This window comes from Ursus americanus, chromosome 15, assembly GCF_024610735.1.
Source record: "Ursus americanus isolate L20-20 chromosome 15, mUrsAme1.1.p, whole genome shotgun sequence".
NCBI lineage: Eukaryota > Metazoa > Chordata > Mammalia > Carnivora > Ursidae > Ursus > Ursus americanus.
The window spans coordinates 16446757-16472653 of record NC_142141.1 but is presented as its reverse complement, the minus strand read 5'-3'; the positions used below and the strand labels follow the sequence as shown (position 1 = coordinate 16472653).

The 25897-nt window shown below is 47.1% G+C and overlaps 1 protein-coding gene across 1 annotated transcript in view; it reads left to right on the top strand.

Moving 5' to 3' along the window:
- The first annotated feature begins 466 nt into the window (after positions 1-466).
- The window catches only part of ADRA1B (adrenoceptor alpha 1B), a 50571-nt gene continuing 25140 nt past the window's right edge, over positions 467-25897 (top strand). Inside the window, exon 1 of the mRNA XM_045792019.2 lies at positions 467-1795. Coding sequence (XP_045647975.2) covers positions 847-1795 — 949 coding nt within the window. The 5' untranslated portion in view covers positions 467-846. The remainder of the gene's footprint in view (positions 1796-25897) is intronic.

Below are 25897 nucleotides of genomic sequence, written 5' to 3'. Positions count from 1 at the left end.
GGGGGGAATGTCTCAGATCTGACTCCAATCCCTCTCACCTGCCTAACCTTGAGATCCTACTTTTAGGCGCCACACAAGTTGCATATCCCCCTAAATCTGGGTGCTGACTCAGACGCCCCCCATTAGCGGCAAGCAGCCCACGCCACTTTTGAGACCGAAGGGAGACTAGAAGGCGCAAGAATCCCAGCGAGCCACCTCAGGGTGGGGGACCGGGGTCCCCACGCTCAGGTCGCTCCTCCCCCACCCCAGCCCGAGGCTCGAGTTGGTGGGGGGGGGGGGGGGACGGAGTTGGGGGGGGGCGCGTCCGGCCCCGGGGCTGCCCAGGGTGGCGACGTCGGGGCTGCGGGAGCCTTCGCTGGACCCGCATTGCCCCCTAGTGCCGCGCGGAGTCAGGGCGCCGGGCTCCCCGCCTGATGTCACCGCCGTGCAGTCAGCCCAGAGGCGGCTGGTTGCAAGCAGACCCTCTTCGGCGCTGGCTGGGCTGGGCGCCGCTGCGCGCACCCCAGCAGCGGACCGGCCCGAGCCCGGCGCCCCCCGCCCGCCGCCCCTCCCCCGCCGCTCCCCGCCCGCCCGGCCCGGCGCGCCTGACGTGGACCATTAAACTTGGAGCCGCCGCCTCGGCCCCTCGCTCCGCCGCCTCCCTCTGACAGCCGGCGAGCGGGCGGCTCGGTGCAGGCAGGCAGGAGACGCGCGGCCGGGCCGGGCTGCCCGGGGGAGATGAGTCCGCGCCGGGAGGGCGCCTCTAGGAAGAAGACCGCGGGCGAGGCAAAGTTGCAGGGCAGCTGAGGCGCTCGGCCGCAGCCCTTCCAGCCCGCTCAGCCCAGGCTATGGAGGGCCGACTCTAAAATGAATCCCGACCTGGACGCCGGCCACAACACATCAGCACCTGCCCACTGGGGAGAGTTGAAAAATGCCAACTTCACCGGCCCCAACCAGACCTCGAGCAACTCCACACTGCCCCAGCTGGACATCACCAGGGCCATCTCCGTGGGCCTGGTGCTGGGCGCCTTCATCCTCTTTGCCATCGTGGGCAACATCGTCGTCATCTTGTCGGTGGCCTGCAACCGTCACCTGCGGACGCCCACCAACTACTTCATCGTCAACCTGGCCATTGCCGACCTGCTGCTGAGCTTCACCGTGCTGCCCTTCTCGGCCGCCCTGGAGGTGCTCGGCTACTGGGTGCTGGGACGCATCTTCTGTGACATCTGGGCCGCCGTGGACGTCCTGTGCTGCACGGCCTCCATTCTGAGCCTGTGCGCCATCTCCATCGATCGCTACATTGGGGTGCGCTACTCTCTGCAGTACCCCACGCTGGTCACCCGGAGGAAGGCCATCTTGGCGCTCCTCAGTGTCTGGGTCTTGTCCACGGTCATCTCCATCGGGCCTCTCCTCGGGTGGAAGGAGCCGGCGCCCAACGATGACAAGGAATGTGGGGTCACTGAAGAACCCTTCTATGCCCTCTTCTCTTCGCTGGGCTCCTTCTACATCCCTCTGGCGGTCATTCTGGTCATGTACTGTCGTGTCTACATCGTTGCCAAGAGGACCACCAAGAACCTGGAGGCCGGAGTCATGAAAGAGATGTCCAACTCCAAGGAGCTGACTCTGAGGATCCACTCCAAGAACTTTCATGAGGACACCCTCAGCAGTACCAAGGCCAAGGGCCACAACCCCAGGAGTTCCATAGCTGTCAAACTTTTTAAGTTCTCCAGGGAAAAGAAAGCAGCCAAGACCTTGGGCATTGTGGTCGGTATGTTCATCCTGTGCTGGCTACCGTTCTTCATCGCTCTGCCGCTTGGTAAGTTGGGGACTGGCGGAGGGGAACTGCGTGTTTTCAGATCTCGGGTTTGCTGATGACCCTACTGTAAAGTTTGCTGTGGGTTTTGTGTTTTATGCGGTCTGTGTGTGTTTGGAGACTGGAGAATGTTCTGCAAAGGCTTTGCAGACCGGCTAGCTGGCTAAGAACCCACTCAGGTGTTAGTGGAACACACGAAGTAAGGTGCTAGGCACTTGAAATAGAACCACAGGAGGAAAACCTGGTATGTGGAATGACTCATTCAGCAGCGTCAGTTTAATAATTAAAAAGGACCCTGGACGGGACCATCCCAGCAGCGCTATCTCGGTAGTAACGGTGTGCCGGCTGAGGCAGCGTCACTAATGCAGCATACAAAGTGGTTTGTAGTTACCGCAGACGCGGCATTTGGGAGCAGGCAGGCAGCTCGTACGCAGAAAGGCGGTTTTCATTCAGCATTTCCAGGGCTCTTGCAGAGACCCACGCTCCCCATGAGCTTTGCAGAGGCTGCGTTCTCCCCTCCTCCCTTCACCGCTTGCTCTCACCTCAATGCACTCCCTTCGTTAGGAGTTAATAAGAACATTTTAACAGCCGCACCGCCCCGATCAGCCTTTGAGTTATCTAAAGCTTGAGATTTGAAAGAGAACGAAGACAGAGGGTCACATGTTTTCAATTCTTACCCGAAAATGTTCCTAACTCTGGTGATTCATGGAATACCCAGATTTAAATGACAGTGGTCCCTCACCTGAAGGCTGCCAGACACCAAAGCCTGCGGGATGAAATTGAGTTCTTCCTCTCCTACAAATATGTCCATCTTCTTTTGTTTCGTGGTCTTACTAAGTTGTTCAAAAAGCTTCCTGATTTTTCCTAAGAAGACGAGGTCTGGTTAGGAGGTAAAGCTAGAGGAGGGTACCGTGACATGCTGTCCACATGGCTTGGGAAACACTGGTCCCTTCTCTAAGGCACTGATCTGCTGTGGTTTCCTCTCCCATCCCAGGGGACACTCCAGAAAATGAATGGAGGGAGGTGATCATTGCAAAGTCATGTGCCATGATATCAGAAGAGGTAGCAGCTGCTACATGCCATGGACCATATAAGCCTGCAGTCATACCCGGGGCTCTGGTGGAACCGAACACAACCGGATCCCTCAAATAACTAAAATTCTGTAGACACACTGCTTTCACCAGAAAAGGGTAAATGGAAAGAAAGCAAATTGACATCAGGAATGTCCATTTTAAAAAGATAAAGAAAAAAGGTGTTTAACCTACTGTCCATGTTGTCATTTCGGAGGCAGGCTTGCAAGTTAATGCCTTTTGGAAATATTTTTAGTGTGTTATGTGGGAAGCGTTTGAAGCTATACACCCCCCCCCCCCCACCGCCAAGAGTGGTCACATCTCACTGCAGAGAAGCTTTCTTTTTTTTCCCAAGGTCTTAGGGTCCTTTTGCAGGCTTGTTGGGTTAAAGTGGGTAACAGTTCACACTGCTTTGGGCTATATAAAGATCATGGTTGTATGTCAAAGTGATTTGGTCTTGGTCATGCATTAGCTATGGACCTTGGGCAAATGACCACTGTCTGTGAACCTCAGTTTCTCCATCTGCAAAATAAGGCCAATTACTGTTTGCTCCATTGGGTTTGCACAAATGCGTGGAAAGGACTTAATGCCATGTCTGGTGCAGAGCAAAAGCTCAATGAAAGTTAGCTTCGTACTACAAACCAAATCCCAACCTCCCCTCAGCCATAACTGGGTTTCTCCTTCTCTACTCACTGGCCAATCCCACACCTGTTATTAAAGCTCAGAACTGAGTCTTTCTCCTTTCTTCCTTCTGCCTCTGCCCCTCAGCCTGCAGAGGCTATGACCAGAGCATCCTCAGGAAGCAGGTTGCAGGGAATGGATCAAAGGTGCAAGCTTTCATTTCAGGGGGCAATGGAAACAGGTCCATATAGGTGAAGAGGCACCTACATGCTGAAATGGAAAGAGCACTGCCCTGGGGGGTCAAATGCAATAGAGTTCTCATGTGAGCTTTGCCATCAATGAGCTCTGTTACCCCAGGTGCGTTGCTTTACCTCTCTGGACTTCAGAGCTCACTCCAGGGAACAAGGGGGTTGGACTAAATCAAGGGCTCTCAAACTTTAATAAAGATCAGAATCATCTGTGAAACTTGGTAAACATTCAGCTTCTTAGACATAATCCACAGATTCGGTAAATCGGATGGGTCCCAGGAATCCTCATGTTTAACCAGCCCACCAGGTATTCTGAAGAGGTGGTCCACAGACCAGGCTTCGAGAATCACTGGCCAGAGGATCTCTCGGCTCCCTTCGGGCTCCAGCCTTCTGGACACCAACGTTTTAAATGCCGCAGAGCTTAGCCCTTCCCTAGGCACGTGGGGGTGCAGGATGATGTGGCTCCTCTGTGGGTCCCGCTCTTCAGACTCACCCTCGGTTTCTTCTCCCTCACCCTAGCTCCGCTTTTCCTCCCTTTCTGTTCATGACTTTCTGAGACCGTAACCCCCTAACATCTCAGGTCCTTGGTTTCCATGGCCTGCTCTCAGAGCTTGTTTCTCCTCTGCTTGCCATGAAACCTTTCTCAACACCCCTGCCACTGTCTCCTGGAGATCTCCCGAGGTGCTGTCCCTAAGCTACTCTGCCTGCATCCTCTCCCTTGGCTGCGCAAGCCTTGGCAGGTAAGAAATATGGACTCCAGGCCTTGGGTTTGGGATGGACTTGGTACTCAAGAGTTTCAGACAGAGAAGGTGCTCAATTAGCATGTTCTTGATAACTTAGGAAGACCATCCCAGCAAAATGGGGATGTGGGTTTCTACTTCCCCTGAGTTCGAATAACACCCAAACAGCAGGAGTATGATGTAGAACAGTAAGTCTTTTGGAATCTGAACAAGGTTCCAAATTCGAAATTTTCCATGAAATGCTTTTCGCTCGCAAGGAGAGAAAGCAGATCTAGGGGGAGACAGTCATTGGCAAACAGGGAAGTGCAGGTAGGAGGAACTTGCAATTAGCCACAGACTTGCAGTGCCTAGATGGCATGAGATTTCTGTAGCTGTGTTTGTCTTCTCTGTGGGAGAGGAGGGTTGGGATCCCTCCTGGGAAGGAGGGAAATAGCCAGGCCCTCTGCAGGGTCCTGGTCAGAGGCCCCATTTGTTTTCCTTCCTCCCTTATTTTTATTTTTGGGGAGCAGGGTTGGGCTGCCTGCGGGGCAGGGCCCCTCATCTCCTGTGGAGCTCTCCCCACCTGTAACACCCTCCCTACCTCCTCCCCACCCTTCCCCTGTGGCCTCAGACCAAGTTGGGCCAGGGACCAGCTCTCACTTACTCAGGAGCAGGGATGGACTCCACCAAACAAGGACCTCTTTATTCAGCCCCTGGAATTGGGCCATGGAGGGACAGGAAATAATTGGAATATAATACAGCAGCATTTCTACTCAACGGGCCATATGCAGGATGTCCAAGGAATCCTCAGCTGCCAGGCATTAGAGTGAAGGCTAGCTCCCACCCACCTGGGGAAGACCTGGTCAGGGTCTCGAGGAGTGGCTGGGCTGCTGAGGGATGTGCATTGTATTGCAGGGATAGATTGGGGGGTGGGGGGTAGCAGGAAGTGATGGGCAGCCAACTGGTAGCTGGGTTTAGTGCGTTGTTTAGAAAACACTGGAACCTTGCCTCGCTCCAGATCTTTCTTCCGTCTTTTAAAATGCTGAAAGGCACCAGGAAGCCATTATTGAACTAACTGCTTTCCCCTCCAAATAAATGAAGGTCAATTTCAAAGAAACAGTTGTGTTCTCATAGTACTGGGACCAAACAGGAATCCCTTTCTCCGTTGATTTGTTTCTCTAGTCCTCTCATTGGGGCTGATGAATTCCTGCACAGGGGAGGGCGAGGGTCTCAGAAATGACTCAGGACAGAGCCACCCCCACAAATATACACACTAACCCTTCAGCTCTGAGGTTTTGAAACATGGGGATTTGAGGTGCTCACAAAGAAAACAATTGGTTTGAGTGAAGGAGAAATTTTTATACACAGGAAGTCCTTCCTGGAAAAGGAAAGTCCTTCTGAAGGAAAGAAAAGAACCTTTTATGAAATCATTAATAAAGACTTCCTGACACACCTACTACGTGCTACATGGCCTCTGCCTGCAGGATATTTACAGCCTCGTGAGATCGTATTTTTATGAAGCAGGTACTATGTGCCAGACATTCTTCTAGGCTCTTCAGACATTATCTCATTAATCCTCACAGCTACCCTGACAGGGGAGAGTAATTGCTCCCCCTCTAAAGATGGATATGCAGGAGCTCAGAGAGGTTAGTCTTCTTGCCCCAGGTCACACAGCAAGTCAATGATAGAGCCAAGGGCTGAATCCCAGTCTGTCAGGACAGGCACATACCTGTTCCACTGACTGCGGCTAGATGTCTGGCCTTCTTGCTCCCCGGTCCCAGTCTGCTCTCATAGCAAATGTGCTCCAAAACTCCAGAGCCCCCTTGTCAAAAGCTGGGTATTGTGCTTCTGTTACAAAGCCCTGTCTTTCTTCCACTTCCCGCTTCCCCCTGCAAAAAGACTCACCCAGAAAACATCAGGGAAGGTCATCCACATTCTGGCTCAGGGCTAGATTTGCTCCACGCCTCCGGCACTGTGTAGGATGTGGGTCTCCCGACGCTGGGCCTTCTATCGCCCCAGCCAGAGGAAAAAGTGGAACCTTGTCCTCCATCTGAGAATCTAGCTCTACGTCTCGAATCATGCATTCACTCATTCATTCATTGAATAAGTACGTATTTACTGGATGCCTACTCTGTCCAGGTACTGTGCTGGCGATACAGTGGTGAGCAAAACAGCTGTGTTCCATGTCTTCGTAAGATTTAGTTCTAGTGGGAAACAGATCGTTTGAAAGACACATGCACACGAATAAACACGACCACAAACTGTAAATGTGACCTGAAAGTAAAGGGGTGAGATGCTATTAGAAGTAAATATAACAAGAGGCAGCATGTCACAGGGGTCCCTGAGTGACATGCCGTGGAGGAGTTAACCCAGGGAAGGCGGTCGGTAGAAGGAGACGGTCCGGGCAGAAGGAAGGGCCTGCCCGAGAGTCCTGAGGCAGGAGCTGGTGGGGAAGGAGCAAGGCTGGAGGGTAGGGGAGGCCAGGTGCAGGTCAGGGCTGCAGGTGTGGGCAGAGGCCAGGCCATGCAAGGATTTTAGGCCACGTCAGGGACTTAAGATTTTATCTTAAGCTACACTGGCCCCTACTGAGGCATCTGAAGCAGACAAGAGATACCATCTGAGTTATGTCTTGAAACGATGAATTAGGCCTCTGTGTGGAGCACGAGTCCGAGACATGGCAGTTAGGAAGCCACATGCCCAGGGAGAGCTGATGGTAATTTAGACTCGGCTGGGGCGCTGAAGGCAGAGAGAAACGGACAGATTCAAGGATTTGCGGATGGGTTGGTTATATGATTTAGGAGCGTTGGTGAGAACAAGAAATGTGTCTGGAATAACTCTGAAGTTTCTGGGCAATGCAGGTATCATTCGTTGAGATACCAGCAAAACACAGCCAAGAGGATTCCTCCCAGGACCTTCCTCAGACCGCATTCATCAGGGTTCATAGGACAGCATGCTAGCAGTGGTCTGCCAGACACTCTGATGAGTAGACAGGATGTCCCAACCCAAATGCTGGGCACCGTGACCAACAACTGCCCAGCTATTCATCAGAACTTTCTGGCAGAGGGCTCTTCCCAAAAGCATAGATGCTTGGGCTCCACCACAGACCTGTTGTATCAGAATTTCTCATGAGGGGGTGGAGAACCCTGATTTTTAACAAGTTCCCAGGTGATTCTTATGCTGCCAGCCTAGCCCCAGCCCTCCCCATGCCTGGGAACCCCTGGAATGAACACCCCGTGGAGAGCCAAGAAAACTTGCTTATGCTTCCCCCAGTGTGGCCAGAAGCATCTCCAATCTTTCCCAGTCCCTTGGGCTGGTCCACGTGGAGGAAGGCAGAAAACCCTGGCAGGAAGGAAGGTGAATTCTTTCAACTAGAGCTTCCCCGGAGAAGAGGAAGAGAATGAGCGCTGTAGAAGCCGCTCTTCAATGTACGGGGTCCACTGCTCACCACTGAATGCCACGTATTGCACATAATCCTCACAAACCCCTCTGCAGAGCAAGTGTCATCATCCCTGTGTTTATAGGTGCGGGAGCAAGAGTTCAGAGAGGTTTGGTAACTGGCCCAAGGTCACACAGCTAGTAAATGGTAGAGTCCATCAGACTCCACATTCTGCATTCAGTAAGCATTTGTTATGTCATTCCTGTTGTTACTGCAGGGCTTTCTGAACATTTGTCTGGGGTCTGGTGCCCATGGGCCTAACATTTTTACTGGCTCGTGACCAAATGAGGAAAAAATGAGAAAAAGTCTGTTTTTCCAAATGTATTTTATATAAATGACTGTCCTTTTAATCTAAAGACTATGTCCTTTCTATTTTGGGACACTGAAATAGCATTTCTTTGATGGAATGATGGTAATACGTAGTGATAATAGTCCTGTGTGTACGTGTGTGTTTAATGTCCTACTTGGCAGAATAACAAGTTGTAACCCTATGTGTATCCCCACCAAAAATGTTCTTGAAATTTTGCCGTGAGTCCTGGCATCATAGAAGATCCCACGGTGGTGAGACGCAATAAATATTTGGGAGAGAAAGCAAGAAGTAAAGGAGGGCACAAGGGAGGGAGGGGATAAATAATGAGTTAGCCTCCGCTTTGCAGTGACGTTCAAAGGACTGGGGCAGAAGGGCAGGAGGGAGAGGGATGATGTGTGAAGGGTACGACAGGGTGGGGGGGGCATTTGTGGAGGCACTGAATCCTGCTGGGGCAAAACAGGCCACAGAAATGCCGACGGGTGTGGGTGTAGCTGCAGTGCCGTCACAGATGGGCCCGTTCCGATGTGTAATGCAGGAAATGCCTTTACCTGAGTGTGTGTGTGCGGCTCATAAAAATAACTGATGGCCGCTGGGCCACACTGGGAAATTGCTTTCTCCGGTATCTGCAGGATGTTTCCGCAATCACTGTGCTCCCAGACCATGTCTGATAGTAATAATACTAATAGATCCCATTTATGAGGTCTTGCCGTGAGCCAGGCTCACTGTGCTACCCAGGGCTGGGAGATGCGTCTGTACGTTCTCTCATTGACTCCTCTCCAAAGGCTTACGAAGTACGCACTGTTATTGTCCCCATTTTACAGAAAAGGAGACCAGAAGCTCAGAGAGGTTGAGTGATTTGCCTCAGGCCACCCAGCTGATGAGGGATAAAACCTGGATTCGCCATCTGGGCAATCAAATCGTGCTAAAGGGTTATCACTGGCAGTACCCTAAGTGTGGAGCTCTGAGCTGCGATTTATGGAACGCTGAGAAGGAGTTGGGGGAACCCAGAGTCTAGTCAGAGAAGGAGGAAAGGAAGGGCAAGTGGCAGCCTATCATTCAGTGACCGAGAGGCATCATGTCCTGGCGAGAACATAAAGAAATACAAAAATAATTGGGTCTTTCCCCTAGCAAGGTAACTCAAAATTTCTCTTTTATTATGGATACTTCTGACGTTCTGCAGCCTCTCAACTTATGATTGATGATTTTGCATACTTTTTTAAGACTTTTATAGAATTTGGGGGCACCTGGGTGGCTCCGTGGTTAAGCCTCCGACTCTTGATTTCAGCTCAGGTCATGATCTTGGGGTCAGGAGATTGAGGCCTACGTCAGGCTCCACGCTCAACACGGAGTCTGCTTATCCCTCTCCCTGTGCTCCCCCTAGTGTTCTCCCTCTCTCAAATAAGTAAATTTTTTTAAAAAAAGATTTTTTTTAATCAAATTTGGGAAAAACATAAAACTTGGAAGACTTTTTCGCAGTTTAGTTGGGTTTCTGGCTGGATCTATTTCAGACCGTGATTCACCTGTGCCACCCAGATACATGTGGTCCCCGCACCACAGGACTTACCATATCACGACTCAGCCTCTGGCCCTACCTCTCGATGTCACAAGTCTAGGTGAGTCAGCATCAGGAACAAGAGAGTATTTCTAGAAGTTATTTTCCCACCTTGCAGTAACTGGCTAGTGACGACCAAGCTATAAGGGAAGAAAATTCTGCAAACTGCGCATATATATTGAATAGAACCCAAATGAACTATATCTCAACTCTTAGTAGCTTCCAAAAATGCTCGCGGCCCCTTTACTAACACCCATGTGAGGGGAAGTGTGATAGAGGGAAGTTGACAGTGACCTAATCAATTGCATTTAATAGATCCTGCTTTTGAAAACGTTACAAAATCATACAACTATGAGGAAAATTCCTGGGGTCCCTCCCAGGGCCTTAGAGTTCCCATAACGAGAGGACGCCTAGGTGGCTCCGTTGGCTAAGCAACCAACATTTGATTTCAGCTCAGGTCATGATCTTGGGGTCCTGGGATGGAGCCCCATATGGGGCTCTGTTCTCAGTAGGGAGTCTGCTTCTCTTTCTCTCTCTTTCTCTCTCTCTGTCCCCCCAAAATAAATAAGTAAATTTTAAAAAGAGAGAGAGAGAGAAGGAACGCTGAGACTAGGCAGGTGCCCTTCATCTATGCCCAAGCACGGCAGGGATGGCTCTCCCTAGCAGCCTGGTGACTGATCGACTTACCTCTCTCCTCCACAAACTGTGAATGTCTTATAAGGAGTGACCACATCTTTCCTCTCTGCCTAACACGGGTGTTCACAGAAGCTAACTGAACGAGTACATCAGCAACACTGCGAGTTTAGCAGGAAAATTAGGAGCATACTATCAGTCGGATAGAATTAGTTGTCGTTTCCCAAATACACTTTGCATCTCCCTTCCCCTGTGCATTTGCTCAGACTGTTTCTCTACTGGATATGCTCCTTCTGTACCCTCTGAATATCCCAATCCTGCCTACCTGTAAAACCCCGGTTCTGTGGACGCCTCTCTCACAGAAGCTTTCTTGGTTCCCATGCCTTTCCTGGCAGCGATCCCTCCCTCTATCCTGTGTCTATGATGCCCACGCCGTCTGTCCACAGGCATCAGGATGATGTGCAGCTCGTGGGCAGCACTGTCAGGCTGTGGACCTCTGGAGGACAGGGTCCAGGTTTGACTCATCTCATCCTCCACGCCTAAAGACGTGTACCTAATAGACTCTCAGTGAAAATACCAATTGCAGCTATGATTCAGACAGTGCATTCCAGGCCTTATCTACCATTTTCCCATCACACAGGTATTAGGGTCTTGCCCATTTTATAAATAAGGAAATGGGCTTAGAGCCGTTAAATGACTTCGTTCATTTCCAGAAACGATCACAGGCACATTGAGAGGAGACTGTCATGACTGCTTCTTGTAAAACCAAATACCAAGAGGGGCGGGTCATGGGGCCAATGAAGAGAGATGGGATAAGTGAAAACCAGAGTGGACACAGGCAGAAGCTTGAAAATTGGACAGCATCTTCATTCTTTATTAAAAGTTACCATTCCACCCACTCCAGGGGGAGACCTTGTTCAATCAACCCCATTTTCCCTCACCTTAGCGGCCCTTGTCAAGTTCCTCTCACCTCTTGGGAGGATATGGCCAGACTCGGTCCCCGTGGAAGAAGTGGAGGAGGAAACAATTCTGGGGACTTTATAGCAGGGCCAGATTAAGACCTTTAGAGAGGCCCAAGGTAATGAGTAGTGAACGCTTCTCCCACCTCTAACTGAAATTCTAAATTAAAATACATACATGTACACACACGCACACACATATGAAGCCTTAAAATAAATGTTAGACCCACAACATTCTAGTTTATTCCATGAAGACTAGTTTGATTTCTTTAATATCAAAGTACTTCCCAAAAAAGTGGAGATGTCGCAGGTTTGCTGAAGCTCTAAAGACTCACTGGGTCTGCTTCTCTGGTAATACCACATTGCTTTACGATGAAGTGACCAGACATCCTCGCCTCCATTATGTCTGTTACCAAAACATGATTATAGTTATTATTATTATTATTATTATTATTATTATTATTATTATTATCACAACCTCTGGGGGGCCTGGGGGGCTCAGTCGTTAAGCGTCTGCCTTCGGCTCAGGTCATGATCTCAGGGTCCTGGGATCGAGCCCCACATCGGGCTCCCTGCTTGGTGAGCCTGCTTCTCCCTCTGCCTCTGCCTGCTCCCCCTGCTTGTGCTCTCTCTCTGTCAAATAAATAAAAATAAAATCTTAAAAAATTAATAACCCCTCTTACTCTCAAAATAAATGTATCACTCAAACTTTGCGTGCTACAAGTAGCTCCCCGTTCGAAACCCCAGAGTAAGAGTGTTTGCAGAGAAGTGTGCAACTGTGCCTCCGGATCCCTGGGGAGCCCACGGTGCGGGAGAAGAGAGAACCTGGCGCCCATAGCCTCGCCCGTCTGGAGAGAGATGAAGAATGAGAATGAAGTGAACAATGAGTTCAGGAGGAAAGATGCAACTTCACGTGTCTATTCTTTGCGGGCAAGAGGAGTCACTGTAAATGTTGATTGGAAATGTGTAGATCTTCATTCAGCTAACTTACCCTGGTTACACAAGTGTTGGAGGCAGGGTCTGAAACCGTGGCTGCCTGACCTTAAATACTTAGTAAATGAAGGAATGGATCCATCTCACCCAAGAGAAGTGGTGTGATCTGAAGGGCGTGTGTTCTGGAATGCAGAGACAAGACAAAGGGTAGGCTGAAATAATAAGATTCGGGGAACAGAGGACAGAGTAAGCTGTGTCCGAAGGACTCCTAAGGCTGGAATATCTGTAGGGGGAGCGGCATCTTCACTCCATCCATCACCCCCACTCCTGGCATGACAGAGCGTGAGTCAACCCGGGTAGAGTGCTCATTGGCAGGCCTGTGTTCCCAGGACTCTTGTCAAGAATACATCTGACCACACCCACCAGCAGCACATCTGAGTCCCCCGGGAGCCCTCAAGCACCCCTCTGGTAGGAGCACACAAATTGTGCTATAAGTTTGCATCATGGAACAGTTCCGGCCAAAAGGTTCAGAAACAGAATATTCTAGCACACACACGGGAACCATTCCTCGCAGAGCCCCATTTAACTTTTTTCAGGGGTATCTGCTCACAGCGTCTTGCTCCCCTGAAGCCGGGATGCATTTGGGGCTTGGCTTTACATGAGTTTTGAAATTCTTCTTTAAGATAGTTTCTTGCCAGGCTGACGTGCATTGCTCAGAGGCTGAGCTCAGCACCCTGGCTATGCCCCAAAAGGAGGTTAAAATGGGACCAAGGGCAAGCCGGGCTTACTGTCATTCGCAGGCATGGGCCCCAGGGCTCACACCACCAGCACAGCCGGGCAGAGATCCAGGGAGGCAGCTGGTGGGGGGAAGGAAGTTCCACCAACTGGAACAACAACAACAAAATTACATCTCCAATTTATATATTCAGGCCATAAATCACCCCCTGGCATCAAAAGAAAGTGGTAGGGCCCCTCTCCCTGCTTCCAAGTACACCCTCCTCGCCTCCATTTGTTACTTCTTGTCCCCAGCCCTTCAGAAATTACCTGAACACAAGGGTTCTTGGGCTTTCTTGCTGCCTGGGCCCCTTTGACAACCTGGGGAAGCCCCTTCTACTATGGACACATAAAATAAGAGACAAGATTGCGAAGAAAACCAGTTGTGTTGAAATGGTCATTCCAATGTTGAAAAAAACAAATTTATGATAGAATAAAAAATGTTCTTTATTAACGTATTAAATAAACAAGATCTAGCAGCAAGTCAAATAACCACTATAATTTTGAAGTAGTGACAAGTGCAAATATTTCAAGATATCTGCAACAAATGTAATGTGATATCATAAATCTGATTTCTATTGGTGACAAATCCTGCTAATTCTACTATGGTTTGCTGCCCACATTCCTACTAAAGGAAATGCTAACTTTCAGCCAAAGGTTAGTTTAAAAATAAAAGAAGTGATTTTTCCCATCCAAGTTCACAGACCCCAGCCCGCAGCCCCAGAATAAGAACCCTGACACATGACATTATAAAGATGTACTTCAGGATGTGAAGTTCTCTGTACATTTTTCTTCCAAACAATGTGGTCTTAAGACCACAGGGAACTTGGAATGTGCCATCATGCTTTGTAACTATTTTACATAACTACTCGTAACCACTCTTTATCAGCTAACTTCTTTATTAAAAAATAACACAGAGACCCCAGGGTGCCTCAGTCAGTTAAACGTCTGCCTTCGGCTCAGGTCATGATCCCAGGATCCTGGGATCGAGTCCTGCATTGGGCTCCTTGCTCAGCAGGGAGCCTGCTTCTCCCTCTGCCTGCCACTCCCCCTGCTTGTGCTCTCTCTCTCTCTCTCTGACAAACGAAAAATTAAACCTTTTAAAAAATAAGGCATAAACTTTTAAATCAGAAAGAAGAAAAAAAAAAGCAGTGAACAAAATTCGTCTGCCCTCACCAGACCCAGGTCTGCCCGTATCCTGGACCCTCAGTCTTTTTCCCAGGAGCAAACACTATTACTCCAGGATGTGTATGCTTCCAGAAATATTCTACTTATTTGTAAGCATACATAGGTATATGTGTATATGTCCATATATTTGAATGTGTATGTGTATATGTGCATTTCTACCCTGCTTACCTTTTTTTTTTTTTTTAAGATTTTATTTACTTATTTGTCAGAGGGAGAGCACACAAGCAAGGGGAGTGGCAAGCAGAGGGGGGAGCAGACTCCTTGGTGAACAAGGAGCCCAATGCGGGACTCCATCCCAGAACCTGGAATCATGACCTGAGCCAAAAGCAGACGCTTCACCGACTGAACCACCCAGGCGTGCCCTGTTTACCTTTACAAATGGTATCATTTTGTAAAAATTATCAGATAGTGAAGGTTCTGTTTTACACTCAACAGGGCGTCTCGGACATAGTTCTATGTCAATGTATAGAGTTACTGCTTTCCTTCTCATGGCTGTATCATAATCCATTTTATGGAGTATCCCATTGTACTTACCAGTTTCCCCATTGACATTTAGGTTATGTTTGGCCTTTTACTACTACAAACACTGTTGCAATGAATATTTTCTTATATATGTCTATACCCACGTGTTCAGGATAAATTTCTAGAAATGGAATTGCCGGGGCTAGGAATGTTTGGTGTTTTAGGTTTAGCCTGATTATGTTCAATTTTACATAAATAAGAAATTTAAAATGCAGTGAAACGTGAAGTGTCATTAAAACAAATAGTTTACGGGCGCCTGAGTGTCTCAGTTGGTCAAGTGTTTACTCTCGTCATTTCAGCGGAGGTCATGATCTCAGATTGGTGAGATCAAGCCCCTCCTCGGGCTCCGCCCTCAGCAGGGACTCTGCTTCTCTCCTTTTCCCTCTCCCTGTTCCCCTCCCCCCCACTCGTGTGTGTATGTGTGTGTGTATGTGTGTGTGTGTGTGTGTACACATACTATTATGTGATCATCAGCTCTAGAACACTTAAAAATTACTTTGTCCCCTTTCTCTGTGGAATACAGCCCTGCCCACTGCCCCAGTTCAAAAATATGTTGTCAAGTTGTTTGTTGATTTTTGGTTTTACATGTTTTTTCAAAATGAGAAGAATTTTGTCACTCTTGGTAGTGAAAAATAATTTAGACACAACAGCAAGATATAAAAAAGAAAGCAAAGGTCATCCATAATCCTTCTCTATATAATCATGTTTTAATATTTTTTGTATGGAACTTTCCAGAATTTTCCATATGAGTGTGTGTGTGTGTGTGTGTGTATACACAAATTGGATCACCTAGTGCTTTTTTCACTAAGCTTCAAGGGTTGACTTCTTGCCATTTCAATAAATCTGAATCTTTTCATTTTTTCATTTATTTTTCATGTGTTTTAATGCTGCATTGCATTCCATAATGGAAAGTACCATAATGTATTTAACCAATCCACTTATGACAATCCATTTATGTAAGGAGGTGAGACACATGCAAAGTATCACATTCACAAAGTATAGAGTGAGAAGTATGTATGTCCCTCTCACTTCACTGGCCCACAGCCATCTGCTTCCCCTTGCTGGAGGCAGCTGTTGTCAATTTCCTGCATAGCCATTCAGAGATAGTCTATGAAATATATTTGTATGTTCTTTTTAATGGAAATCACATACTAAAAACACTATTTGGCACTTTGGGTTTTTTCACTAAATAACATATCTTGGAGATCTTCCGACTTCAATATAAGTACAGCAACCTTATCCTTTTTTAAAGCTGCGTAGTACTCCATTGTGCTTTTTTTTTTGCCCTAGTAGGCCTCTATGGAAGGACATTTAGGTTGTTTCATAATTTTTGTTATCACAAACAACACTATAGTAAATATTCTTGTACACTCTTCATTATTTTCTACATCATCTATGAGACAAAATCCTAGAAGTGGATTATTCTGAGGAAATTTTTACATTTTTATAGATATTGCCAAATCATCCTCCGTAGAGATTGTACCAATTTGCATTTCCATAACTGATATTGGAGAGTGCCCACACATTCGCCAACAGTGTGTCATCAAGCTTTCTGATCTCTGCCACCTTGATAGGGGAAATTTGGGGGAAATGAGGCTACGCATTTTTTGTGTGTTTACAATAATCCATCTTCTCTTAATGTACCTTTATTTTGAGATTGCAGCTGTGACAAATATTCTTCTATATCCGTTTTTCCTTTAGGATCTTTTTGCACCTGCGCTAAGGGTTTTCTTAGGATAAAGTCCACTTTGAATGGCTAGAACAAAAAGGTACATTCAGGTAAACGCATCAAACATACATCACCAAATTACCCCCTGGGAAGGGTATAGCAATTTCCACTCCCACTAAGTGTGTTTCAGCACAGCTAAAGAGACCACTTTTTACACTGATAGCTTCTCACCGCCAGTGAAGAAGTTTCAGGCATCCGCGTGACAAGTCAGCTTCCCCTCAGAGGTGATAAGATAGCTTGAAAGCTTCAAATCCTTCCAGCTAATTTGGTGTCAGCTTCCCAAGTTCAGGGCTAGCAAGCTGCCCTCTTGGAATGCAACACCCCATCCATCCGGGGAGCCAGAGCAGGCAGCGGCCTTGGAATGTGTGTTATTTTACCCAGGATGTGAGAACAAAAAGCAGTCCACCCACGGTGTGTAAACGGATTTGATCTTTCGCAAGACTGCCAGGCCCACCACTGTCCACATCAGTGGTTCGAGGCTCCAGGGCTCCTGATTTAAAGCTATAACAATATAAAAGAAAACTCTGCCCTCCACCCTCCAGGAAAACAGTTGAGTTTGAGGCATTTGGAGGATGAGTTCATAAGGAAGGATTCCTCTGGGCACCCGAACTTGCCCCACCCCACCATGGGGGCCCGTGCAGAGCCAGGGAATGCAGTGGACAGTCTATATTTAGACCAGAGCGTGGCAAATGCACCACATTTTAGTAGCAAAATTCAAGTTGGCTCTGGAAGATGCCAGCCTCATGAACTGAAAATTGAATTGAGCACTGTTCAAGAAGCGAGGAGATGGCCTGTTGAGCAGATTCGGCTGGGATAGGAGGCTTTTCGAGAGGCAGTCAACGGGCCCTGGTCAGCCAGGGGTGAAATTTAATACTGACCTTGAACTGCTGATCTGGAAGGAGACACAGGGTTATTTTCAGACTGTACTAAATCTAGAGGTGTTGGAACCAGCATCTAGGACAGGGCAGGGACGGGACGAACTTTGACCCACTGCCACAGGGCCAGAGATCAAGGAGAAGCTAAGCCAGGTGCCTGGGACCAGCCAGGGATCCTCAGAAGCTGACCAGGAAAACCTTTCCTGCCACCTGTCTTCTGCTGCTGCCATCTCACCCCCTCATCCAGTGGAGAGGGCTGGCACCTTCCCTTCTCCGGGACAGCCTCCTGGTCCTTTGTGACTTCCTGTTTGAGTGGCAGCTTATCGTACTAGAAAGAACAGGGACATTGAAATCAGACAAATCCAGGTCTGGAGTCCCAGCTCTGCGGCTCATCTCTCTAAGCCTGAATTAATTCATCTGTAAAAAGTGACCAAAGTCATCCGCCCATAGGATTGTAAGTGAGGAATTAATAAGGAAAGATAAAAAGGACTCAGCTGGGTGCCAAACACTAGTAAATATTGCATAAACATCAGCTTTTAACGTATGTGAAGGCTCTAACACTATCCACTTTGAAGGAGATATTTAATAAGGTCCTGTCAATATTGCCATGATTATGACGAATTCTGCAAAGGAGCTAGGCCTTTTGGGGAAACAAAATTACAGTTGATTCCTTCACATTAGAAGGCTGGGGGATCCCTCTGTTAAGAAAGAGGAAAAGAACAAAAAACTGAGTAAATAGAGTGCCAAGTGTGATGGTCACATGCTCAGAAAATATCAGAAGATATTTACATTTCTACTCGTGTTTCGCTCTTTTTAAAATTATTTTGATATTTAATTATGAGATATCTCAGTCATTCCAGAAAGTACAAAAAATAATTTAAGAGAGACACCCATGACTCCTCCACCCAGATTTAACAAATGTTAACATGTTGCTGAATTGGCTATGTATCTTTTTTCTTCTTTTAAGAAATAAAATGTTACAAATACATCTAAAAGCCCCAACTCATCTCCTGGTTCACCTCTCTCCTCAGAAGCAACCACCAGAATGCGCGTATATAATTAAGTAGACTCCCCTCCCTACACTTCCTTAAGTGTGCGCTCTAAGAAACAGGAAGAGTCTTCAAGACTGAGGCTTTGGATTATGTCAGTCCTGAGTTCAAATTCTGTTCCTGCCCCTTTACTAGCTGTGTGGGCTTTGGCAAATTGCTTGACCTCTCTGTTCCTCCTTTCCACTCTAAAATGGGACAAATGACACATCCTCCACTGGGTCCTTGCGAGGACGAAATAAGATTACTCATGTAAAGCAATGGTTCTTTACCAACGACGATTCTCCGCTCCCTCCCGCCCCTACCCGCCCCCCCCCTGCCCCACGAGGCATTTGGTGATGTCAGGAGACATTTTTGATGGTCACAACTAGAGTGTGTTACTGGCATCTAGTGGGAGAGGCCAGGGGTACAGCTAAGCACCCTACACTGCCCAGGACAACAAACTGTCTGGCCCCGGATGTCAGTAGTGCTGAAGTAGAGAAACTGTCATGTAAAAGCATGCTGTCATTTTATAAGGGCTCAAAAAACATTTGTTTAATGAACATAATGAACATAGCAAATCAGATTTTTTTATTTATAAAACATTATGCTGGATGCTTTCACAGATATTATCTCACTGGTATCCAGTGAGATGACCCTTGTTGGTAAAAGAATGATGGAAGGCAAGCACCCTTGCTTCTGCATGTCTGAGAATATCTGTCCTGTTAAACCAGTGATAAGCTTTTTTTTAAATGTAAATTTTGAGGCTAATAGATGAATTCAAAGTTGTTACTTAGAGCCTCACCCCTCCTTGCTCTCTGTGAAGAACAAATTGTATCAGCACATTCCGCCACAAAATCGGTTCATTTAAACCACAAATATCCCTTCAACCTAAGCAGGCTCAGAGACTGGCATGGTAAAAAATAAATAAGGCACCGTCATTAAGTGCACATTTCTGGCCCTTGTTTGCAAGGACTGGCTCTCAATGGCAAACACACACACACACACACACACACACACACACACACACACACAGAAGCAAGGTAAAAACAAGGGGAAGAGCTCTGCTTCTCTGCTTCATCCCAGACTCTGGAGGACTCAGAATATTATGCTTGTGGCCATCCCAGGGATTGGAGCGACCATCTGTATTGGTCAGAGAGCACCCACTATGATCGACCTTATCCAGTGAGTTTCCAAGTGTGGTCCCCAGTCCAGCAGCACCAGCAGTGCCCAGGAATTTGTTAAAGATGACAGTTCTTGGCCCCCACCCCAGACCTACTGAATGAGAGACTGGGGTTGCAGGTGACGGGATGGGGGGGGTGGTTTTCTGAGCCAACAGGTGTTTCTGGTGTGCACTCAAGTTTAAGAACCACGAACCTAATAACGCTGGATCCCCCCCCCCTTCCCTGGAGGTCCGTTTCCTGTTCCCCATGGCCCTCCCACCATAGCCACACAGCTCATCAGTTTAGAAGTGGAGGAGTGGCTACTTACTGGCACTTTCCTTGGGCTGGACGCCTGACACGCAGCCTGTAACTTTCACAACGGGAATATGAGGAAGACACCAGTATCCCTTTTTCTAGATGAGAAAATAGTGGCTGAGAGAGCTTAAACAGCTTGCCCAGGTTCCTACCTACAGAAGCTGGCAGTGGTCTCTGTGTCTGTGTCAGCCTGAGGCCAGTCCCATGCTCTTAATGATGCCAGCACACTGCCAATGATGACAAAGGCAGACGGAACCCAGGCACGTCAGCCCCACCAGGGTCCAATGGTGAGCCCCGCCAGGTTTGTTTTCAGTGCCGCTCTATCACTTGTCCTGGGGTTTACCTGCACACAGATAATACTCCTCCACCCCCCAAGTGCTTAATGTAACCCCCACTGTGCTGATACTGCCCCCTAGAGGCTAAGGCTCCCCACACTGCCACCCTCTCCAAGCCTTTGCCTGCTGTCCTGGGATTTCAAATCCCCATTCTCCCCCTTACTAGCTGTGCAACGTTGACACTGACTCAACCTCTCTGTGCTCCTCTTTCTTGTCTATAGATCAGTTATAATAATGCATTCATATCAAGGTCTTAAGAGGATTAAATAGGGGATAATAAATGTGGAAGTACCTAGCCCAGTGCCTGGTGCATAGTAGAAACTAACTCTTGGTTTCCCCATCCTGTTCTACACACCAACTATCAAAACTACTCACTCCCAGGACTGATTTTCTTGAGTCTCATTTATTGGTCAATTAGCTAATATTATAAGCTAATCTTCGGTAAGATGTTAATTAATCCATAATAATGGCTTTCTGTGTTTCCACAATACCATTGGCAATTTCAAGGAGGGGCCCTTAGTCCTCAAAATTATCCCACCTGGGAGTGATTAACAGTGGAAATATTAGGAAATATGGAAGGTCAATGGGGACCTCCTTCATATCACTCCAATGTAACTCCAGTGTGCAGGGAATCCCAGAGAAATGGGAAATTGGGTAAAAAAGGGAAATATGCCTTCAAGGTTGCATCTGGCTTTGAAGAAAACACAAATCAACCAGAAGCATCTGAATATCAGGATAGGTGGGAACCATGCAAAAAAGAACCGAAATCAAAGACTAATGGGTCATTTGCCAACATTTAATACAATTGCTCGGGATCTGCGTAGTTGAATGTAATAAAGCTTCATTAAAAAGTAGTTATAACAACTAATAAGACCTTAATTAAATTAGCTTTAACTGGGCAAGCTGCTTGTGAGGTCCTAATTAGGTTATTTGCTTCCATTGGCCTAGTCTGCAAACAAAAGAAGATTCTGTTATATCTTCAGTGATGCCTAGAAAGCCAGATCTCTGGCCTCGTGCAGGAAACACTAAGAGGCTCTAAAATCCAGGGGTAGCCAGTCTCTAAGTCTCTCAGTTCTCCCAAAATCATGGTGTGTAGCCACAGCGAAATCCCTTAATAGGGCCCACTACTTTTAGGAGCCAGTTTTTAAAGATGGAAAGGGCATTGAAACACAGAAATTCCAACAATTTCATTTATCAGAAGAGGAAACTGGGAAGCGATTTGTTCCAGGTGCCCTGGCAAGGAGCTAGGTCCCGTGCCCCCCACCATGGTCTAGAAGAGACACCGATCTCAAGCTGCTGCTACAGACTTTTATTGGGGAAAGGAGACAGAGACAAAATGTGCTGGATTCTCAGAGGCTCCTATCACAGGAGCCGCGTGTGTGTGTGTGTGTGTGTGTGTGTGTGTGTGCGTGTGTGTGTGTGTGTGTGTGTGTGTGTGTGTGTGTGTTGAGAGGAATTCAGTCCCAGGTAAATTGCCGACCTGCTTACAGCGTGGGTGGAGCTCTCTCCAAAGGAGCCACAATGACCTCCCTTAAACACAGATCCAGTCATGCCAGGACCCTGCTGAGCTTTTGCCCCAGAGGTAACTTCTCAGTTCCTGCATGTGGCAGCAAGGTCTCTCCCCCGCCGGGCTCCAGCCTCCCCCCGTGTCAAGACTGAGCTTTGTGCTCCACAAACACAATCCCAGCTCTGCCCCTCCCAAGCTGTGCAACCTTGGGCAAATTACTTAGTCTCGCTCAGCTTTCACTCTCTGCCTATAAAAAACAGGAATGACATTTTACTTCTCTCTTCAGGTGAATAGGAGAATTCGATGACACTAAAGCCGATAAGCCACACATGACCCATGCGATTACCCTTCCACCCAAACAGGAGCAGTCCCCCCTCCCTGAACACGCCCAGCTTACCCCTATTGTATGCCTTTGCATATGCTCTTCCCTCTGCCTGCAACACCCCTCCCCTTCTCCTATGTGTCATACCTTCTTTCAATTCCAATGTCCGGCTCAAATGTCACTTCCCCTTCGCAGACTTCCACAACTCCCCAGGCAGAGGCTCCCCCTCTCCAGGGCTTTCTCTGCTCTTGATACCGCCCCCCCCACCCCGCCCCCGTCAGCACCTGGTCCCCCTGGGCTGGAATGGGTTTTTTATCCAGCTTCCCCAGGAGACCTGGCGCGCAGTGAGAACGCAGTAAGAGAAGGAAATCTTCTCACAGGAACTGTGAGGAGGAAGACTGGTTCCAATGGCACTTCTATTCCCTGTCCCCAAAGCTGAAATAAAAACAAATTCTGTGTCGAGACAAACACACACACACATACACACACACACACACACGCAAGATATTAACAGTAGTTGCCTGTGGTCATTTTTATTTTCTTCTCATGTTTCTCTACAGTGAGTATGTATTCCTCTTGTACTAAGAAACAAAACAATAAAGCCAGTGCTTTAAACTGAGTGAGCTGAAAGCATAAAGGAGCTACACAAAGTGTCAATTTCCCAAACACGTCCCTGAAAAAGTTGGGAGTTACCTGAATTTCAATGTGGTGCAGTTCTAATTGAAGGCATCATAGCCTCCGAATTTATCCTCTGTAATGTCTGTGGCAGGAGCTAGTTTGGGGCCATGAGATGCAGACCAGCAGGCACGTCACTTTCCCGGTAAATCAAGGCAACTATTTTGGGAACTGTGAGTTTTTAGGGACAGGAGAGATTAAGTTCTCTGCTGACCAACACAGCAGCCCCTGGCCACGTGGGGCAAATCAAATTTAAATTTATTAAAATTAATAAAATTACAAATTCAGGTCCCCCGTCGGAGTAGTCACATCTCAAGGGTTCAGTAGCCGCCCGGGTCTGGTGGCTCCCACGTGGGACAGCTCAGATTCGGAACATCTTCATCCCTACGGCAAGTCCTGAGTTAGTATGGTTCTCGGCTTGCTCCACACATGGTCGATGATTTCTCAAGTTAATCAGCACATCCATTTGCCCCAGGAATATGTTCCTTCTTGTTTAAAAAATATATATTCGTGGCAATGTAAAATGATGCAGCGACTTTGGGAAACAGTTTGCAGTTCCTCAACAAGTTAAACTCAGAGCTGCCCTATGACCTGGCAATCCCACTCCTGATATAGCCCCAAGAGAACTGAAAACATATGCTCACCCAAAAACTTGTACCCAACTGTTGACAGAAGCATCGTTCATAATAGCCCCAAGGTGGAAATAAACCAAATGTCCATTAGCTGAGAAATGGGTAAACAAATTCCATGTATACATACAATGGAATATTATTTGGCGCCCCCCAAAAAAGTGCTGACTCATGCTACCACATGGAGGAAGCTTGAAAAGGATATGAGAAGGAAAGAAGCCAAACCAAAGGGTCCTATATTGAATGATTCCACCAAATGAAATGTCCAGAACAGGCAAATCCACAGAAAGAAAAAAGTAAATTAGTGGTTGCTAGAAGCTGAGGCGAGGAGGGATGGTAGTGATTGCTAATGGGTACTGGGTTTCTTTCGAGAGTGATGAAAATGTTCTGGAATTAGATAGTGGTGATGCTTGTACAACTCCCCGAACACACTAAAAACCACTAATTGTACACTATAAGACAGTGAATTTTATGATATGTGATATGTCTCAGTTAAACTGTTATTTAAAAATGGGTTGCCTGGGTGGTGGAGTCGGTTAAGCCTCTGACTCTTGATTTTGGCTCAGGTCATGATCTCAGGGTCGTGAGATTGAGCCCCGGGTGGGTCTCCACACTGTGTAAGGAGCCTGCTCAAGATTCCCTCTCTCCTTCTCCCTGTGCCCCTCCCCTGCTCACACTCACTCTCTCTCTCTAAAAAAAGAGAGAGAGGAAAAAAAGAGTTATTTAGAAAAATATATCCTTATTGGGAAACAACCTAAACGGCTATGTAAAGGCAAGTGAAAAAATTAACCCTGACATATCTGTGCAGTAGACTTCGATGCAAGAGTTAGAAAGAATAAATTAAATGTGTATACTAATTAAGAAATATCTTCCAAACAAATTGTTCAGGGAAGAGGGAAGAAAGTTTCATAATGTTGCATATAGTATGAAATGTTGCATATAATATAAAATGTAAAAATACAAAAATTCCAAACATTCTATTTTCTATGAGTATATATGTATGAAAATGCATAGAAAAAAAAAACTGGAAGGTTATGCACCAAAGAGATAAGAAGAACTTCCTCTGAAGGAGGAGCTCAGAATTAGAGGTAATGGTCAAAAGGTATATTCTTAATTTTTACAAAGAAAAAGCATTCAGTATTATGTGTGTAACTAATAATTTTAAAGCCCACTTTATTGAAATAAAAGCATAAATTATATCATTTCTGTGGGGGAGAACGAGGCATAAAATAAAGAGCAAATTTCAAAGAAAAGCACTATCGAAGTATAATGAAATACTTTGTTAATTGAGCTCATCTTTTCCCCCTGCCGGGGAGAACAAACAGCTTTTAAACTTGGCCTCGCCCTGAAAATACCTACACAGGGCTACTCCCTCTGGTTTCCCTGACCAAAGAGTCCCAGACCTAAAGGTCCCTGACTCCCTAGCTCCAACTTGATTAAAAGTTGTTAGTTGGATGCCTTCCTCTCTGGGTCACCTGTCATCATCTCTCAGGAACCAGATCTAGCTAGGTAATGCCTTGAAATTCTTTCCTGCTTCCTGTAGCCTGGGCCCCCACAGAGATGATTGAGGATGCTGCAGGTGACCTAGTTAGGGGATTTTTTTTCCCAGGGGTTGGGGAAAAGAAGAGATTTGCTTTTCATTTGATTTTCCCCCCATTCTTTTCAATCCTTTCTTCCCTAGATCATAAGAAGAAAAAAAAAAAGATAAAATGAAAACATAATGGAACACTTTCTCATTCTGCAGTCAAAATTCTGTGATGATTTTCTTCTAATCACTATATTATTACCTGGGTGGCTGACTTCCTACCACAATTGCCTCTCATTTTCATTCTTTCTCTCTCTCTCTGACTCTTGCTCCCCGATTTTATTTTTCTGGGTTCTCTCTTCCTTGCAAATCGGTAGCTTTTATCATTCAGCGCGGTTCTTCACGCAAGATCTGCCCATTTATTCACATCAGCATCTTAAGGAGACCACTTTTACCTTTGTGAACTTCTTAAAGCACAGAGGTCCTGTTCCCTCTGAACCTTTTGAACAGGTTTTGGGTGGTTTTTTGTTTGTTTTTTGTTTGTTTGTTTGTTTTTACAAAACACTTCCAAAGATGCCAGTTTCCTTGGGATGCCCCATTTGTCCCCTTGGAGAGCTCTGGCAATCTGCTTTCTCACCAGCCACCGTCTCCTGGCCTGAGTGTCGTGCTCCTGTGTTTTCATTTCTCACGTAACTGACCATAGGCAGGGTCCTGCATGCTGCTCATTCTTCTAGATACAAATTCCACCTGCCCTGTCTTTCGAAGGATGATCAAAGTAACACAAGGTCTCTATTACTCAGCCAATGATCGCACAGCACACAGAGAATCACTAACAGCCAAAGAAACATCAGAACAATGTTGGGAGAGCTGGTCTATCAACATGCCTTATTACAATTTCACCCAAGTGCCCCTCACAAAGGATGATTTTTTTGCTCAGGATAACTAATTCAGACGCCTCCAGGGGCTGTAAGATTGACAAAGCCTTGCAATTAGCACCCAGGGGGCACAACCACCATTTGTACAACGTGCCAGGCACTGAG